At 50.5% G+C, this 18,431-nt stretch overlaps 2 protein-coding genes across 2 annotated transcripts in view; one reads left to right on the top strand and one right to left on the bottom strand.

Annotated features, from left to right (window-relative positions):
• LOC119396625 (uncharacterized) overlaps positions 1–18,431 on the top strand; it is a 296,945-nt gene that overhangs the window by 178,170 nt on the left and 100,344 nt on the right. The gene's annotated exons all lie outside the window — the stretch shown is intronic.
• The window catches only part of LOC119396626 (uncharacterized), a 272,920-nt gene that overhangs the window by 238,913 nt on the left and 15,576 nt on the right, over positions 1–18,431 (bottom strand). The window contains 8 exon segments of the mRNA XM_037663911.2: positions 291–407; positions 1,094–1,304; positions 2,324–2,504; positions 2,957–3,200; positions 16,236–16,422; positions 16,569–16,682; positions 17,684–17,842; positions 18,168–18,246. Of these exon segments, the coding sequence (XP_037519839.2) occupies positions 291–407; positions 1,094–1,304; positions 2,324–2,504; positions 2,957–3,200; positions 16,236–16,422; positions 16,569–16,682; positions 17,684–17,842; positions 18,168–18,246 (1,292 nt within the window).

Below are 18,431 nucleotides of genomic sequence, written 5' to 3'. Positions count from 1 at the left end.
AAGTGGTATTTCGCCGAATTCGCGGGAAATAAACGGTAGTGATGTCTGTTAAGGCGTAAGAGAAAGCGCGTTTCTTTTTCCTCCGACGTTAAAGCATGCTTTCCCTCAAGATTATATGTAGTGCGGGTAAGCAGTATAACTGCGGTAGGAGACTATATCGAATCGAAAATACTTGCGAGATTAGCACGGTGAAGCGACAATCGGCTTGGACGAATACGACACGAGCCAGGGATACGCTTTATCTATCTCTCTGCGGCTACACGAACAACGTGCGCTCGCGTTAAACGTACCACTCGATCCGCCCTTGCGCACCTCCCAAGGCGCGTGCAAGGTGTCGGCTGCCGACGAGGCCGTTATCTGGCAGTTTTCGATGAGCCCACTCTGCAGTCCCAGCTCGAAGACGCACTCTGCAAAAGGAGTTAACGAGCTTTTAAACGGAGTTAAAACTGTGCGGTGGACGGAAAACAAGTAGAAGAAGTGGTCAGGGCGAGTGCAGTACTGCGCTCGTTTTGTCTACTTGTACTTGCGTTCCGTCCTCCGCGTAGTTTCAACTTAGTTGAAATGTCGCACCGATTAGCCCCCGAACACAATATACCTGAGTTAACGAACATCGAGAGCGTATGAAGAAACAAGGGTAAGTAGGACTGACAATTGGGCGAGTTGGTATTAACTAATAATTCTGAAATAGCGCCACGAAAAAAAAAAAACAGTGAGAACACAGTGAAAACACAGTGAAAACACAGTGAAACGCCGAAACACTATGTTCGTGTGTTCGCAGTGTTTTCGTTTTATTTCGCGGCGCCGTTTCACAGCTATGTAACCGGAAACATTGCACGGGTGTTTAGCATGTCATAATCAGCAGCAATAAATGTCACAATGATAACAAAGCATAATTAATAAAACACGCACGGAAGAAAAAGTAGTTTTTTGCAAACTCAGCCCCTCCCCCCCCAATTATTTAACGAATTCGTAAGACACCTCGGAAACGTCTGACACGCGCGTTCTCCTCCCCACCCCCTCTCATCATCTCCATCATTTAAACTTGATTCCAGTTACATGAAACACGCTGTATACTAAACCAGCACGCACTGACCGTTGCTGTTGACGGTGAAGACCAGGTGGCTGGTGTTGGCGCAGGGCAGCCCTTGTCCCTGCTTCTGGGATCCCCTGGAGGTTTGGTCGCACAGCACTCGGTATGGGATGGTGGCCAACGTCTCGCCCTTGCCGTAGCCGCGCTTGTTCTCCGGGTCCACAGCCAGCGTCATGTTCAGCTCAACTTGGTCGGCGAACATCAGAGTGGGCAGCTGCGTTGTGGTTAAGCGTTGCATCGTGTTTAACGCTTGCAACTATGTCCACTTGTTGAGACCGCAAGGCGGCTTCTTTGCACAACCTTTCTGCTATGAAAGAAAACTTTTTTTTTTGTGTGTGAAGAAACCGTAAAGAATGTTAAGGCCAACTTATTAATTGCTTTTCTAGAACTCACGAAACACCATGTTTTACCCAGCGCAATGTACTGGAAAGTAAGAAAAGATGTAACGAAGAAAAAATGGGGTTGAAGCTTCAGCGCTAGCTACTCGCGACCCGACGTTAGTGAACTTTACAAGTAATACACCGCGTATTAAAAGAACAATACTTTTATTCTGGCGTGTTTCGAAAGCATTTTGAGAATTCTGCGCATATATTAAGCACCTGAGGGGCTCTATTTCTTTGAGTGACTTAACTACCGATGCAGGAACGTTCCCTTCGTCAGGAGAAACGTGTGGAATTTTGCAGGGGCGATGCTAGGACCCTCTCTTTTTTTTTCAGCGGAGGTACACATGATGCGAGTTCCTTCTGGGGGCAGGGAGGCGGGGAACTTATGCGTTGTGTCTTGAATATGCTTGCGCTTAGAAGGGAGGGCTCGAATTATGGGGGTGAGGGGGGGTGGCAGCTGTCGCCCGCCCCAACCCGTTCGTCCCCCTGGCGCCGCCCCTGGAATTCTGAATTCCGCTTATTTCCGCAATAAGGGGATAGTGCACAAAGGCAGTAGAAAATGCGACGATTTCATAATTTTTGGGGCTTTACGAGCCAAAACCACGATATAATTATGAGGCACGCCGTAGCTAAGGACTCCAAATTAATTTCGACGACGTGGGGTTCTCTTAACGTTTTTGCACTTCACGCCCATGGAGCTGCGGCCGCCGTGGCTGGCAATCGAACCCGCGCCCTCGAGCTTAAGAGCCCGACACCTTAGCCGGTAAGCTACTACGGCGGGTAGAGTAATCTCTTCTATGGAAGGTATGCACTGATTGATGTAAGCACGAGCCCTTGTTAAAAAACCCACCTCGATGTCGACTCCAGTGCTGATGTTCCTGACGATGGGTGTGTAGTGGCTGACCGAGACCACATCGACGAGCGACTCGAAGGTGATGAAGAAGGGCAGGAAGAGACGCAGGATGAGCTTGCTCGGCTCAGAGGTCGAGTCTTCCGAGTGGCGAATGTAGGCCGCTATGGAGACCCGTTCCCTGCGCGCCGCAGAATCAAGCGGGAGACACAGATGATTGGGGGGGGGGGGTCTTTTTATGGCTCATATTCCCACCTGTGACTAGCACAGGTTTAAGAAAAAAAATCGACTCCAAGAAAAAATCGAGCATTTGGCGAATATTTCTTCCACACAACTATAATCGTCATCGGGCTTGTTCGTGCTTCCTTTCTTGAAAACCCAGCTCTAGCCAGTTTCCTATCACGAATGCTATGTCACGCTGATAGCGCGCACTCCGTTCATGACCGAGTAGTGCCGGCACCGCGGTGATCAGGCAAGGAAAGTACCCGAGGTAGATGACGATTATGGTTGTGTGGCAGAAGTACTTCCCAAATACTCGATTTTTTCTTAGAGTGATAGCATGAAAACTCTATGCTGTTGTCCATGCCTGTTGCTAATGCGGTGATAAAGGGGAGTACAGATGTGCACACTCACTCCCTCTCGTAGACGTGCGTGTCGTCGACCAGCACCTTGGCGTCGATGAGCGCGCTCTCCTTTCCGGTGCGCACGACCCGCAGCATGTGGGTGGCCGTGGCACGCCAGTGGAGAGCGCTGACTTGCAGCGTCACCGGATGGCGGCTGCCGTCGTCGGCCACCGGGTGGTCGGTCATCTCGGCCAGAACCTCCACCACCAGGTCGTCGTCGCCCTGCCGCAGTTTGCCGCGCACGTGGCTGTAGCCTGCGCGACGACACGTGGAGAGAGACGCAACTTTATTCACGGCACAGCGAGGTCGTCGAAGTTAGCTTGCCGGTGGTTCGAAAGGTGGTAGCCACCTTTGTTGCCACGACCGTTTCGGCCCAGTTAATCACTTCTCTCTGAATAAGCTAGTCAGTTGACGAGGGGAGCGACTTTCACGCCTCGCGGGAGGAAGCCGGCAGTATTGCCTTTGGAGGTGGGTTCCCCTCGCATTCTCAAAGAATGTGATTCCGGGTAGCGTTCATGCATTTGCGGAACGGGCACGCTGCGGCCAGACCCTGTCGATGCTTCCAAAACCTGGACGGCTACTTTAGTTTAGTTAGCTACTTTAGTTTATAAGTGCTAGAGGCGCTTATAAACTAAATACCTATATATTGCGTCAGTATAACACACATAAGCGCTAGACGCAATTCTATGCAGACTGCACTAATACACTCTACGCTAACACTCAACTATACAACAAGAAACATGTTAACCAAAAGTATCATACTTCTCATGGAGGCAGGGGCGCAGGCACAAATTTTTTTCGGGGGGGGGGGGGGGCACCCCTTGATGTGGGGACTGGGCAGGCAGAGTGGTTGAGTGCCATTTTGTGCTCTGCATGCCATGGCAAAAAAAAAAATTGAGGGAGGGGGGAGGCACGGGCCCAGTGTGCACCCTCTGGCTACGCCACTGCATGGAGGTAGGAAAAAAAAATTTCACCATCTCCCACTAAAGGGAGCCATGTGGGGATGCGAAGGAGCGCATGGGTCGACTCAAAGTTCCGTTCATCACGGACACTAGCTATGCCCGATGTTAACGCGTCCTTGCATGTAGAGCACACCATGAATTCACTGTAGTTGCTGTTGCTGTTACTCGTCCCGAACTCTTGTTGGAGCACGCAACGCGGGCTCATCGCGCGTCTGCAAAATCTCGTTCCCCGACGCTATCACGTGATTGCTGAGACAGCGTAAGGGGGAGAGGCCACAGCGTCTTACCCAGCCCCTTACAACGCGCTATATAGCGCGTGCCAGCACACGTGGTTTTGTCTGCGTTACGCCAAACTAGGACAGCAGCCTGGGCCCCTAAAGTGATGTGCACGTATATTCATCAAGGCAGTCGAAGAACAAGACGAAGAAGACTTCTCCTTGGCGCGAGCGAGCGCTCTGCACGTATCGTCAAGGCGGTCGAAGAACAAGACGAAGAAGACTTTTCCTTGGCGCGAGCGCGCGCTCAATATGTTACAGATGGCTATGGCAGGTTTTAGAAAGCGGACGGTCGCCAATGGAACTACGGACAAAGCCCAGCGTAAAAGCTGCTTCGCATCTAAAAATAAGAGTGGGGGGGAGGGGGGATGCGAGTAGCATGGGTAGTCGGATGACTTGTTTCTTTTTCTTAATTCAGTATGGTGCCGCTGGAAATTCCAGTTTTGCCCCGCGTAATGCAAAAAACCGAGTGTGCCAGCGCCTTAAGAAGGCATCAACACCACTCACTTCCAGCTCGTCAACTAGGTATCCGAAAACAATTCGATAAATGCCATGCAAGGTTGGGAACGCTGCACGCTGTGGTTGTCGATGAGCTTCTGCCCGGCACCGACGTTTCCAGATCACGTACATTGTGATCAAGAATATCAATTGGGGAAATATGCCGTTATTCTTATGCGACAGTGATGCAGCTCCAACTCCAAATGTCCGCCATACAAGGTGCCATACACCCTTAGTAGCAACGCATTCTAACAACGCATGCTTAGTGGTATCGGATTGCCCACAATTAGCGCATCTATCATTTGGTGTCACGTGCAACCTGGCGAGGCAGTGACGCTGTTGACGCATCGGTAACACGCTCCATCTTCTCAGCCAGTCAAACCCGCGAACCACATCGGGAACTTTGTTTTAGGGGCGAAGCTCCTTAAGGCGGCACCCGTTCGTCCCTCGTAGTCGTCGTGATCGTAGTAGTGAGTAACAAGTCTTACGCTTTGACCTCCAAGGTGGTGCCGGTGGGAGATTTCTCCTGTGCGTTGTTGAACAATAAAAAATTCGCAGCGTGCGCGTTAACTAAAAGCCGAATTCTTCTGTCTCTCATTCCCCATTAGCAGCCATTGGCATGTTCCAGTAGGAAACGTTAGTAGAAGTAGAAGTGTAAGTGTTAGCTAAAAGCCGACTACTTCTGGTCTCTCATTGCCATTAGCAGCCATTGTTTACCTCCAAGGTAGTGCCTGGTGAGATTTCTCCTGTGCGTGATTAAACAATAAAAATTTTGTTCAAAACGCCGTTGATTGATGAAATAAACCAACGAAAGACGCCAGATGTTTTGTAAAAGCAGAACGAAAGAACGCAGATGTTTTTCTTAAAGTGTAGTAGTAGTAGTTGTATTTAGCCACCTCGCCCGATCGTCAACGGCGAGGTGGACCGGCAACGGCGCGAGGACCCTGCCGTACGAGAGTTAAATCACACTAAAAGACATACTTTGCGGGCGATACACTCTAGTGAGCTTTCAACTTTCGTCTTAATGTACATGATAAAGAAATTATTTCTACGAAAAACGCAAGGCACACCTTGAGCAATATGTTTGGTTTTGGGACGCTAAATGGAACCATGAGGCGATGCGAAGCCGGAGCACTTGCACGATCGCGTTCCGTTAGCTTTCGTTGGGCATGCTACCGACCTCGCGTCGTGGAACGCGCGTCCTGTCTTCCCTCTAGCCTTGCCTTTAATTCGCACAGGGCGAGCGGGGAATGCGGTCGCTCTTGGCGCTCTTTCGCTCGGGAGCGGACTTCTTCCTTGCATTTCACCGATCACAAGTGATAATGAAGGGACCACGTAAACCAACAGTACAATAAAAGTTTGATGTTTAATATACACACGATGTTTCACACTCTTTATATTATGTACTGGGCGCATTTCACGGAAGAGTTTCACGGTTTACCAGATGATTCCCTCCGTAGCTTCGCCCCACTCATCATCATTCACCCCGGGATATGCTGTTTCTTCCATGTCTACCACCGCCATGGGTTCATTTTTCTTTTATCTTCGTCCTTTAGCCATAGATAACAGCATTGAGGAATACTGTGACTGGTCAATGGAGCCGAATATCCACTGCGTCGCTCACGTAAGTTACCTTAAAAAGCCTCCGACAGAGCTCGGGTCAGACTGCAGATCATGTCTGCATACATTTCTAAGCATTTAGGGCAATCTTAAATAAACAACTATGGATACAGAGCTTTTAACACTTTCGTCATATTCTTTATGCTGTTCACTCCTAAAAGCAATTCAAATATCTGCGAGAAATTGCGCCATTTGTATTTAAACGTGCGCTACACATGGATGTCATAAAACAATTTCTGGCTCGCCTTAAAGGGGCCCTGCCACACGTTTCCCAGTAACCATCGAATTGCTTCATTAATGGAGGTTATTGCCTCACGAACCGACCTCCGCAAAAATTTTTATAATCAGTCAAGTACGAGCGGAGTTACAGAGGTTTGTCGCGCGCTGTGATTGCTTTCTCTCTTCTCTCGTCCCGACAAGCACGCTCGAAGCTAAGCAGGGAGGGATGGCACGGGGGAAAAAAGTTACGTCACGCACGCGTCATGACCTTGAACACTTTCTTTTTTTTAACACGAAAGTGTTTTATGCCGGGGTCCACCAAGACTTCAGTGACGTATTTTCGTCACGGAAATGACGTCGAAAAAATTTACAGGATCACATGGCAAAGAAAATAGTTCCGTCAACGGGCATCGAACCCACGACCGCTCGGTCCGCAACAACACATGCCGGGCACGCTATCCACTGCGCCACGGTCACAGACTCTAGAGGCTTTACAAACGCGCCTACCACTCTCCCGGACGGCGGGGTGGTGTTGCCCTCTGGGAGCGGTGAAGTAATTCGCCATTACCGTGGCCTCCGAGATTAACACCTGCAACGCGTTACACGTCCGTCCCATTCGGCGCGTTTTCAATAGGAGTTCAATTTCGTCGATGCCTTAACACACCGCGAGGTGGCGATCTTAGCCCAAGCGTCGTAAAAGCGTCGGCCTCGCTCATAGCATCACGCTAATCCAAACAAAAAAAATCACAGCATATCCACGGAGTGAATGATGATGAGTGGGCGAAGCTGCGGAGGTTCATCGGTAAACCGTGAATCTTCCGTGAGTTCTGCCCAGTACATCATCACCGACGTGAGATCGGGCGCGCTTATACTAAAGGTTCGATGAGTTATGACGACTTGCAGCTCACTTTAATTTTACATGTACGCTGTGAATGTTCATTGTTTAGAAAACCATTGCTTTAGAAAACATCTGGCGTCTTTCGTTAAGCAGCTGGCGTCTTTTTGTTTTGCTTTAGAAACATCTGGCGTTCTTTCGTTTTGCTTTTAGAAAACATCTGGCGTCTTTCGTTGGTTTATTTCATCAATCAATGGCGTTTTGAACAAAATTTTTATTGTTTAATCACGCACAGGAGAAATCTCACCAGGCACTACCTTGGAGGTAAACAATGGCTGCTAATGGGAATGAGAGACAGAAGAAGTCGGCTTTTTAGATGCGAAGTATCTTAAGGCGGAGCTCAATCCGGTGGTGGTGGTGGTGTGCGGCGTGACCACCCTTACTGCGCATGTGCATACCCTCTCCACCCACCTCCTCTCCACTCCCCCTCACCATTCCCCATGTCCTCTACCCCTCTCCCCTTCCCCTCCACACTTTCCCTCTCCTCTTCCTATCCCCTCTCCACTTTCCCTCTCCCCTCCCCTTTCCCATACCCCTCTCCACTCTTCCTCTGAAACGCGGGCTAGACATGCCGAAATTCTCTCCTGCGCAACGCCGCGATGAGCTCGAGCGCATGCGCGTCCGCTTCCCCTCTCTCCGCTCCTACGCTGCCCCCCTCTCGCCCGCCTGTCGACAGTGTTCCCCGCTCGCCCTGTGAGAATTCACGGCCAGGCTAGATGGAAGATACGACGCGCGTAGCGTCCCTCTTCGCGTTACACGACGCGAGGTCGGTAGCATGCCCAACGAACGCCAACGGAACGCGATCGCGCAAGTGCTGCGGCTTCGCATCGCCTCATGGTCCCCTTTAGCGGGAGAGGGTGTAATTTTTAGCTAACACTTACACTTCTACTTCTACTAACGTTTCCTACTGGAACATGCCAATTGCTGCTAATGGGGAATGAGAGACAGAAGAATTCGGCTTTTAGTTAACGCGCACGCTGCGAATTTTTTATTGTTCAACAACGCACAGGAAAAATCTCCCACCGGCACCACCTTGGAGGTCAAGATCTGGTACTAGCGTTACGACTGGTTACGCACTACTACGACTATGAGGGACGAACGGGTGCCGCCTTAAGGAGCTTCGCCCCTAAAATAGCTCTGCGACGCGCGCTTGCCTCACCTGGTTGTTACACCGCGTTCCCAGCTCACGCGCTCGCCCCGAGAAAAATCGCGGCTGGGGGCGGCACGACGCGCTTTGCGTTTCCCTCTAGTCCGGCCGTTGTGTTCAATCACATTTTAACATGCCGCGGGATGGCGACCAAGTTCTGCGTCCAATATGCGGCGCTCTTCTGGCTATCACACCTCGTTCTCTGATTACGCTTTCACCGTTAACTAATACAGCTACCACAAGGTTTTTTGTAATAATTTATCATGGACATTAGTCGTCGGGATGGAGACGTATCACCAATCATTAAAGTGGGTGCATCCACGTTAAACGGTGCTATAGCTGCCAGACATTGTGCAAACTCTCTTATATCAATGTACAGTAAACATTCAGTTACTTCTGTAAGGGCACGCTTTACTTTCGTGTTATTCCGATTCCTATGACGGAGGGATCAACCATCTTTTTCTTTCTTCGAACGCGCGGTTTACTTTCAGTGTGATAGCGAGCGCGCGCGCGGGCACATGGCGGCTTCCTGCGGCGGCCACGGTAACTACGCAGAGCACGATGGTCAAATCAGCCAATGGCTGTGAAATTGGGTATACGGCGCTGTAATTTGGGTATATGGCATCACTTGTAGAAAGAAGAGGGAACGATTTCTAGCTGACTTTGAGAATTAATTGTAAATTTCAGGCCGCATGCTGTGCTTTAATGTTTGGCTCGCGTGTTCTCAGGAGCCTCGACTACCGATCGGCAGCGTTTTCTGGCCATGCTGAAAAAGTGTTGCAGGGCGCCTTTAAAGGGCCCGTCACCAGACCCCATAAGAAATTGTAGTTCGACGTTGGATGTTGTTGCGTGCCCAATGAAGATCGTTACACCACAACAATTTTTCAAATTGGTTCATTGTGAGCTGAGAAAACCAATATTTTGAAGCGGCGCGAAAGCATGAATCGAGAAGGGGAGCTTGAAACCCTTGCCACTAGCCCCGTGTAGCCTTCGCAAGCCAAATACCTTCCCTACCCTCTTCGGCATCGGAGCAACGCCACCTAAAGATAACGCCCCCACCTCCCCGAAGGGAATCATGAGGAAATGCGAATGCATTTCTTGCGCCGAGAGTACACGGCGTAGTAATTTTAATGGCGTAAAGCTGGACACATCGACGCACTGAAGTGTCTCCCTTTTGGGCGCCTCTTTCAACGAACGCTTCCTACGTGCGTCCGTAATCACCTCAGGGATGTTGGCACCGCCTTCAATGCAGCACAAACGCGTTTAGAACGCGCTGTTTTCAGGCTGTGCCAAGGCAGCACAAACGCTACAACCGCGTTTCAAACGCACTGCATTGAGGCGGTGGCGCAGGGAGGAGAGAGAGCGAACGGCGAGAGATTGAGCGGCGAAGCACGGCACCCACCCTCTCCTACACTCTCTCCACACACGCGGGAGCTCCGCCGAGCTCCCGCGATGCGAGCGCCCTCACACGCTAGAGCGCGCTCCTCCTCTCCACTCACTCTCCGCTACTCCGCCCGCACCACCTGCTCCTGTTGCTAGGGGCGAGGATAAGCGCGCGCCCGCAGCTGTTGCTATGGGAGAGGGAGCGAGAGCGGAGAGGCGCACGGACAACGCCGGACGCCTGACATAGCGCGACTAAGAAATGCATTCGCATTTAAAAAACTTCGAAGTTTCTTTAGGTGGCGTTGAACGGAGCCGGAGGATCACATGACGCATACGCATAACACGTCATGCGCACGCAAGGTCACGTGCGCATGACGTGCCCAAGACGCGAGCGGTGTTGCTCTGTGGTGTACTGCCTGTTTCTGCGGGATGGATCTCTTGGTGGGCGCACGTTTGGTGAGGCTGGCATGAATCATGGATCTTTGCCGTGACACACCGCGTCGCACCGATGCCGCATGAACATTTAGGTAGACGCGGGAGGATAAATGAGCCTAACGAACGCTGGAACGAGGCACAGTTTCATTGCCAGGGCTGGCGCTTGCACGATACGGAAACGGGAGAACACGAACGCAAACGAAGCGAAACGGAGGCAGATCAGTCTCGCATATCGCTGAGATTCGAAGAAAAAAAATAAAAACACGCACACATTACGTTTGTGTGTCTTGTTACTTCTCCCAAGTTTCATTCATATATTCAGGCAACGATGTCGCGTCGAATGATTCTCGCAGTGTCACGTGCTACTGTGAGCGACGTCAGCGCACCGATGTCTGCGTAGAGGAGCGACGTCAGAGTACAGATAGCTACGTAGGGCCATTCCTTGTTGTACGTCATCCCCTCTATCTTGGGGCGCGCGCCCGCGAGATTAAGGACAAGCGGCGTTCAGTTTGAAATTTGACCTCTTTCCGCGGCGCGTAGCGTTGCAAATCTTGGCAGCCATGATCGTAAGCGCCCAGTTTATGCATAGCGTTTGCCAGCTCGAAATGGTCAGACCTGATGAGGGGCCCTTTAATGAAAAAATTGGGGCAGCTACGCGCTAGTGGTGCGAAGGAAACACGGAGCTGGGGGCCGTACCCTCCTCCTTCACCTCCTCCTCACCACCCCTTCCGACCCTTGCGATACTATACAAGGCTATGCTATGTCTTACTCTACCCTCCTCTTTTTTCTCCTCCTCGCTATGACATTCCTCTCCCACCCACTTGCTATACCATACAAAGCTACGCTATGCTTCACTCTCTATCTCCTCCTCACCCTCACATCAGTTATCCCCCACTTCCCTTTCCCACCCCATGCTATACATGGCTATACTATGCTTTACCCCCTCTCCTTCTCCTTTCATCGCCCCCACCCTCAATTCCCTTTCTCATCTCCTTGCTAAACTAGACTATACAAGGCTATGCTAAGCTCTACTCTCTATCCTCCTTCTTTCCCTCCCATTCATATCACTCTTCACCCTCACTTGCCTTTTCCATTCACTTGCTGTACCATACTATACATGGCTGTACTATGTTTTACTCTCCACCCTCTTCATTTTTCTCACCCTCACCCCCTTTCTCATTCCCTTGCTAAACTATACAAGGCATGCTTCACCCTCTCCCCTCCTCCTTCTCTTCTTTCTCACCCTCACTTTCTTCTCCCACCCCCTTGCAATACTATTGGCCTCGAGGAGTTACGGAGTCGCCCTCTATCGGACGCGCCTCGATTGCGTGCTAGGCAGGATACCGCCGGCGCGCTCCCCATAGGTTTTGCTGTCGGCGCTCTACAAAAACACGTCGCGGAAGCCTTCCAGGGCACTTCTGTCAGTACTTTCGAAATGAACTGTGTTCTTTACTGTCAAAATAATCATTTTCGACGAACTCAAAGCACAAGATAGTGTACAGTCGCTGTCCCTTTGCAGAAAACCGAGCACCCGCGTCACGCTGTCACCGCGTTGACCCCTGAACCGGCTTCTTGCGTGAACGGTAGTCACTCGCTGAGTGCAAACTATGTGGAATATCTCGTTAGAGTAGACTTCCTGTATAACCAAACGGAGCATAACAGAAAGAAGCCTCAAGCTAGCGATCGCACGGGTTCGCGACGACTGACGGTGCCTCTGCATGTGTGAGCGTCTGCACGTATGTTCGTACTGATGGTTTCGCTTTTGCTACGAGCACGTTTTGGCACCACGCTGTGAACTTTAGGCCGAAAAACACGAGAATTTGTGAGTAAACAAACAACTACTGTTGCGCGGACGCTATCAGAGCAGTTCAGAAAACATTTTCCTTACAACTGCGGCTTCGGTGCGCATGGCAACTTTGTGATATGCCGTCCCGACGATTCAGTGTTTCTTTTTTCTTTTTCGGTCTAAATTCGGGTACGTTTCAATGTCATTTGACAAGTTGTCTCGCACTGCGTATTGATCGGTCTTCTCAGCGGGCAAATGCCGTTGCTTCTGTTTCTTTATTCAGCGCATTCATTTCGTTTGGTGCTCACACAAAACGTGAGCAAATGCGACGCCTTTTTTAATGCTCCTTAATTATCGTTCCGTTGCATTCCAGTGAACTTGCCGCTCTCTGTCATCAACAAATTCATAGACCAAAGCTTCACCACTTCGAGATTGCTGGTGGAAGGAGAACCAGTCTACGAGACCGAGCATGTAGTAGCATGCGACGCATAGGAAAAGAAAGAAAATACAGTAACGTTTGCCGGACTTGTTCTGCAAACGTCGGCTGTGAACTAGGACCCACATGAACTTGAAATAGCGGTGAATTAAATAGAAGGTATTGCAGCAACCAGCAGCCGCAAAACAGGATAGTAATTATTTGGCGTGTACCCGAGCAATTTTGGCAGCAGTGTCGTGTCTAACGCGAACAGGGTGGCATCTTTCCCATGTAAATAAATGAGGCTCCAAGAAAATACATGGGGTTGGCCGGTGGGCCGATCACGGAGGCAATGCAAAATTTGTGTAGCTTATGAAGCAATGCATGCCTCATCAAATGGGAAGGTTGCCCGTCGGCGTCCCGCGTCGGTGATGCAAAAAATAATCATCACGTGATGGTGTCACCATATGACGTCATCATGACGTCACAGATCGCCAAAATATGTAGCGTCATTATGACATCACGTAATGTGACGTCACATGATGACGTATTCACACGTCATGGTCGATTCGCATTGCCTCCGTGATCGGTCACGGAGGCCGTGCAAAACCACGTTAGGTGCAGAACGCTTTTGGAGGGGGGGGGGGGGGCGCGGGAGAATCAGTACAATTACTGACAAGAAGAAGAAGATGGCTTTCGCCTTCTAGTCATCTTTAACGAATGCATAAGGGACCCTGTGCGTTTTTTAATTCAACGTATCTAAACAATGACTTGAGCATCTGCAGCCGATTTTGTGGACGCTGAGCACGGGGCCGAAGATCAAGAGGTCGCATTGGAAGGTTCTGAGATGGCATCGCACGTGGTAAAAGGTAGCGCTTTTACCATCCTGTGGCAGATAAGCATCATTTGCCGGCGGGAAGCGCGCGCGAGCCATCGTCTCAGTGCGCGCTGTCTGCTACTCACCGAACATCGCAGGCCCGACGCAGTAGCAAAAGTCTTCGTCGCGGAAGTACTTGTTGCACACAAGACTCGTAACGGATGGCTACTTTCCGGTTCTCAGCTTTACAACCCATGCTTCACGCTGTTTCTTGTCCCCGCGGTTACCAGTTCAGGCTGACACTGGGTTCCTTTGCGTAAGCGCGGCACTGTGGCACCGAGCGGTAGAGCCCCATGTTCGTCGCCTTCGGAGGCAGCCACTCTATTACGATGGTTTCAATGGAGTAGAAAATGAGAGAAAACTTCCGAATTTGAACAGACCGCAGTGCATGTGGGACTTGAAACTCGTTTTCAAAGCACGCGGCAGTGCTCCACAAGCAGCCGACGCGGCCGCTGAGACCACGTGATCCTGCCAAGCACGTCACGCCGACGGTGGCGCCGGCGTTTCCAGTGGTGGGCCTCGAGGCCAATACCGTACAAGGCTATGTTACACTTTATTCTCTACCCTCCTCTTTTCCCTCACGTCACACTTCAACATCACTTCCCTTTCCTACACCCTCGCTATACCATACTACGCATGGCTACACTAACTTTACCCTCTCCCCTCCTCCTTCTCACCCTCACCTCCTTTCCTCATCCCCTTGCTAGAGTATAAAATACAAGGCCATGCCATGATTTACTCTCTCCCCTTCTCCTTTCCTTTTTACTCTCACCCCCACTTCTCTTTCCCACCACTTGCAATACTATACTATACATGGCTACACAATGCTAGGAGCTGCTTGGCATATAGTATACTATACAAGGCTATGCTTGCTCTACCCTCCACCACCCCCCTTTCCTTTCTCCTCAGCCTCACATCACTCCTCCGCACCCTCACTCTCCTTTGACCCCGTAGCTATACTATAATATGCATGGCTATGCTATGCTGGAGCTTCTTGGCACATATGCTTGAGCAGCTGCGCTGTTAAAATCCACGCAGAATCTCCTTCGGGAGTTGTACAAGTGATGCGGAAGCGTTGAGTTTTACTGTAAGCACAGGCTCGCTCCGGAACGCTGTTTTCGGGGGGCATCGAAATGGCGTATTTCATCTCGTGGTCTCCGCGATTAGCTCCGGCAGCGCACCGTTGCCAGAGCCAGTCGCAGTTCATCTTCTCCCTAGCACTAGTGCGCGCGCAATTGGATAGCCGTCTGGCAGGGGCGTAGCCAGAGATCTTTTTTCGGGGGGTCCAACCAACATTTATATATCTTCGTGCGTGTGTTTCTACGTGTGCGTGTATTGAAAAATTGAAAAAAAAATGGGGGTGGGGGCGGTGGGTTGACCCCCCTGGTTACCACAGTGGCGTCTAGAACGCTGTCCCATGGCATGCGCATCCCGCGACCACTGAATCAAGTGTTTGGCATCACAACTTCACAAAGTTTGAATTTTACTCATTCGTACAGTCCTACATCTCGGCTTTAAGTCTTGTCCTGCAGACGGCTTCTATTCCACTTCCACGAAATTCAACGAAACCTTGATGGAGAGTTATCTTGCTACAATTATTCTGCACCGAGGTACAACGCATTCATGTAGGTCACATATGTTCATATTTCGCAAGCATGGATGAATTCTGGTGTGATGAATTATGCCATGAATAGTTGACAGGAGTTACTGCCATTATTTCCTCGCATTAAGGGATAAAAAAGGTGCGTAGCGTAGTTGGTTTAGACACGCATTCATAGCGTGGAAACCCGAGTTGAAAGGCAAGTACAGGAGTGAAAATTTATTTTATTTTATTCATTTATTCCTTTATAGCGGCGATCGTCTTACGCGAGAGAGGGCCAGACGGACGTATGGACGGACAATGTTGTCGTTGAGATGGCACAGAAGTGCTTCCGCACATGAAATGTCGCTGGAACGCTTCGACAAACGGACTTGTTTGTTTTCATCAAGATGTTGCCCTGGCGAAGGCAAGTCCACTTATTTTTAGGTCTGGCGGTCCCATGTCGCCAATTTCCGACAGGGTGGGTGCCTTCCCAAGCGACTATGTACTTCGTTCTGGCGAGCACCAGGCCGGAAGCGCGCTTGTACCCTTTTCACCGGTAGGTGGCCGGCGGCAGCAATTCTCTGCTTCCCACAGCAGCGGCGGATGCTCGACTATTTCAGCAAGGCTGTGGTGGGTTAAGGTGCGCCCAGGGGCCTTTACAGAGCCTTATGGGCCACCTTTCGAGATGAGCATCCATAAACAACCAAGCGCCAGGTCGGTGTACTCCTTTTAATATCTGGGGCTTAACGTCCCAAAACCACGATATGATTATGAGAGACGCCGTGGTGCAGGGCTCCGGAAATTTCGACCACCTGGGGTTCTTTAACGTGCACCTAAATCTAAGTGCACGGACCTCAAACATTTTCGCTTCCATCGAAAATGCAGCCGCCGCGGCCGGGATTCGATCCCGCGACCTTCGGTTCAGCGGTCGAGCGCCATAACCACTAGCCAATCGTGGCGCGGCATGTGTACTCGTCTACCCATTAGGAAAAAAACCGGTGGACTTCAGGCCGGCACTGGGAATCGAACTCGGTACCTGCCGCATTGGAAGCGGACGTTCAACTATGTAGCCACCACCGCGGTAAAGGAATTCACGGCCCGTCCTTCTTACTGATATAGAGATACAAGCAGTTGTATACACACGCCTTACTGAAGCGACTTACCACAGTGATTGAACAGAGGGCGTACGACTGACCTGGGTTGGCATAGAATCCCAGCGACGCGGACGCCTTGTCGGTCTGTACACTAGCAAACGACGACGTCAGCGTGAAGTTGAGAGGTCGACTGCGCCAGCAGGGAATGTTGCGCCCCACGGCCTCCACGCGCAGGCCGTGAAGGTTCACGATGCCGCTCTTTTCGTGCACGGCGCCTCGGGCCTCGACCTGCGTCCCACGGTTTACACTCGTGCTTGCGTTAACACCGCGTGAGACAATAAGTCCCTGGTTTAATGCAAAGGTTTAAATCTTCCTTCCCTGCAGAAAAGTGCGCACACACAGGTTCTTAAAAAGCAAAGAAAACAAGCTCGTACGTGCAGCTCGGCCATAGTTCCTCGTGCCAGGGTGATGTTGAAGGGGATCCAGAGCCGCTGTCGAACTCGGATGTCCGTGGGACCAGGGTTGGAAGACTTGACCGTGGGGTCACCCTGTAATGTCACCGACCGTATAAGTACGCACGTTATCTAACGCGCGGTGTGATCACTTGCTATTTACGACCTACTATTATGACGTCAGGTTAAGGGTAACTGACTGGATTCCAAGAGATGGAAAACGCGTGAGGGGGAGACAGAAAATTAGGTGGGTAGATGAGATTAAGAAGTTTGTAGGTATAACGTGGCAGCAGAAAGCACAGGACCGGGTTGATTGGTGGAGCATGGGAGAGGCCTTTGCCCTGCAGTGGGCGTAGACAGGCTGATGATGATGATGATTATGACGTAGCTATAGAAACCGATCGGTGATGTGGACTTGTGGTTTGGTTGGTTGTCTTGTAGGGATTAACGTCTCAAAGCGACGTAGGTTATCAGAGACGCCGTAATAGAGGGCTCTGGATAATTTCAACCTCCTGGGGTTCTTTAACGTGAAAATGATAACACACACTACACAGACCTCTAGCATTTCACCTCCGTCGAAATGCGACCACCGCGATCGGAATCGAACCCGCGTCTTCCGGTTGAGCAGCCGAACACCGTAACCACTTGGCCACCGCGGCGACTTGGACTTGTTGGTATTACATCTTGAACTAACTGGTTGTAGCACGAAGAAGGCGTACGGTCAAAAGAAGACACATGAAAGGACACATCGCTTGTGCTGTGTACGTGTTTGGTTGCTCGCGCCACAACTAGATTGTTCCATATAGAAACAGCCAAGACTGCTGAATATCCAGATGGGTCCACTGTTAAAGGGAGCATTTGCGTGCAGGGCATGTTTGGATTCCGCTCTCTTGCAAAAACATAGCGCCTTAGATTTGCATAAGACTACTGGTGGTTGACAGTTCTGCCTCTTTTTGACAGACTCGTGCAGTGCATGAACAATGTTTCTCTGTCCGGTTGCGGTGAGAGGGCCAGCGAAATGAAAGGTGCTCATTGGAGTGTTCCCTTTAACAGTGGACCGTACTGTACATGGTGAATTGTTTTTTGCGAACACGTACCGTTCCCAGTGTCTGGTCCGGCACATCGGTGATCCGCAGTCGGGTGGTGGCGGTCTTTCGACTGGACTGTCCAGAAACAGCGGTGGCAGTCATGCTGACCTCCATACCTGGCAGCAGACTCGCGTTCCGTTTAAGCAGCAGCGGTACCGTGAATCTCAGCTGCGCACGGAAATGTGAAGCGGTGGCCGGTCACACACTGTACTCGCTTGAGGCCGACAACAACGATCCTGAATCCTGCTCTTGGGTAATAGAGACTAGAGATGTAGAAAATGCGTTGGGCGCGCAGGGTATACGTTGGAGCTCTGATCAGCGATTTTTAATCCAAGTCAATGAGCGAACTCGTGGCATTGCAACATAATCAAAAGTTATGTGTGAATTGCACGAATATCCTATCCAGTTGTTTGCCACACGACCTTGTAATTAGGTCGCCTCTAGTTGTTTTCATGTATCGGTGATTAAGGAAAAAAGCGAGGCGTGTTCTTACCATGTTCTCTTCCTCAGTCTTCCGTTCGATGTACGAGTTGCAGATAAGATGTAAATCATAGTGGCCGAATATTCTCTTGCTGTCGGAAAAAGCCAGAAAAAAAATATTTGTTAAAGCATACTTAGGAGAGAGAAAGAGAGAGAACAACTTTATGAAATGCCTGCAGAGATGATGAGGCTGTGAAAAATAAGTTGGGCTGACAAGTGCCGTCAACGGCACTTCTTCACGGCTGCTATTGCACTATGCCCGATGTGTAACTTATGA

This window comes from Rhipicephalus sanguineus, chromosome 6, assembly GCF_013339695.2.
Source record: "Rhipicephalus sanguineus isolate Rsan-2018 chromosome 6, BIME_Rsan_1.4, whole genome shotgun sequence".
Lineage (NCBI taxonomy): Eukaryota > Metazoa > Arthropoda > Arachnida > Ixodida > Ixodidae > Rhipicephalus > Rhipicephalus sanguineus.
The sequence above is the reverse complement of the archived record's forward strand: the minus strand, read 5'-3'. Positions and strand labels throughout refer to the sequence as shown.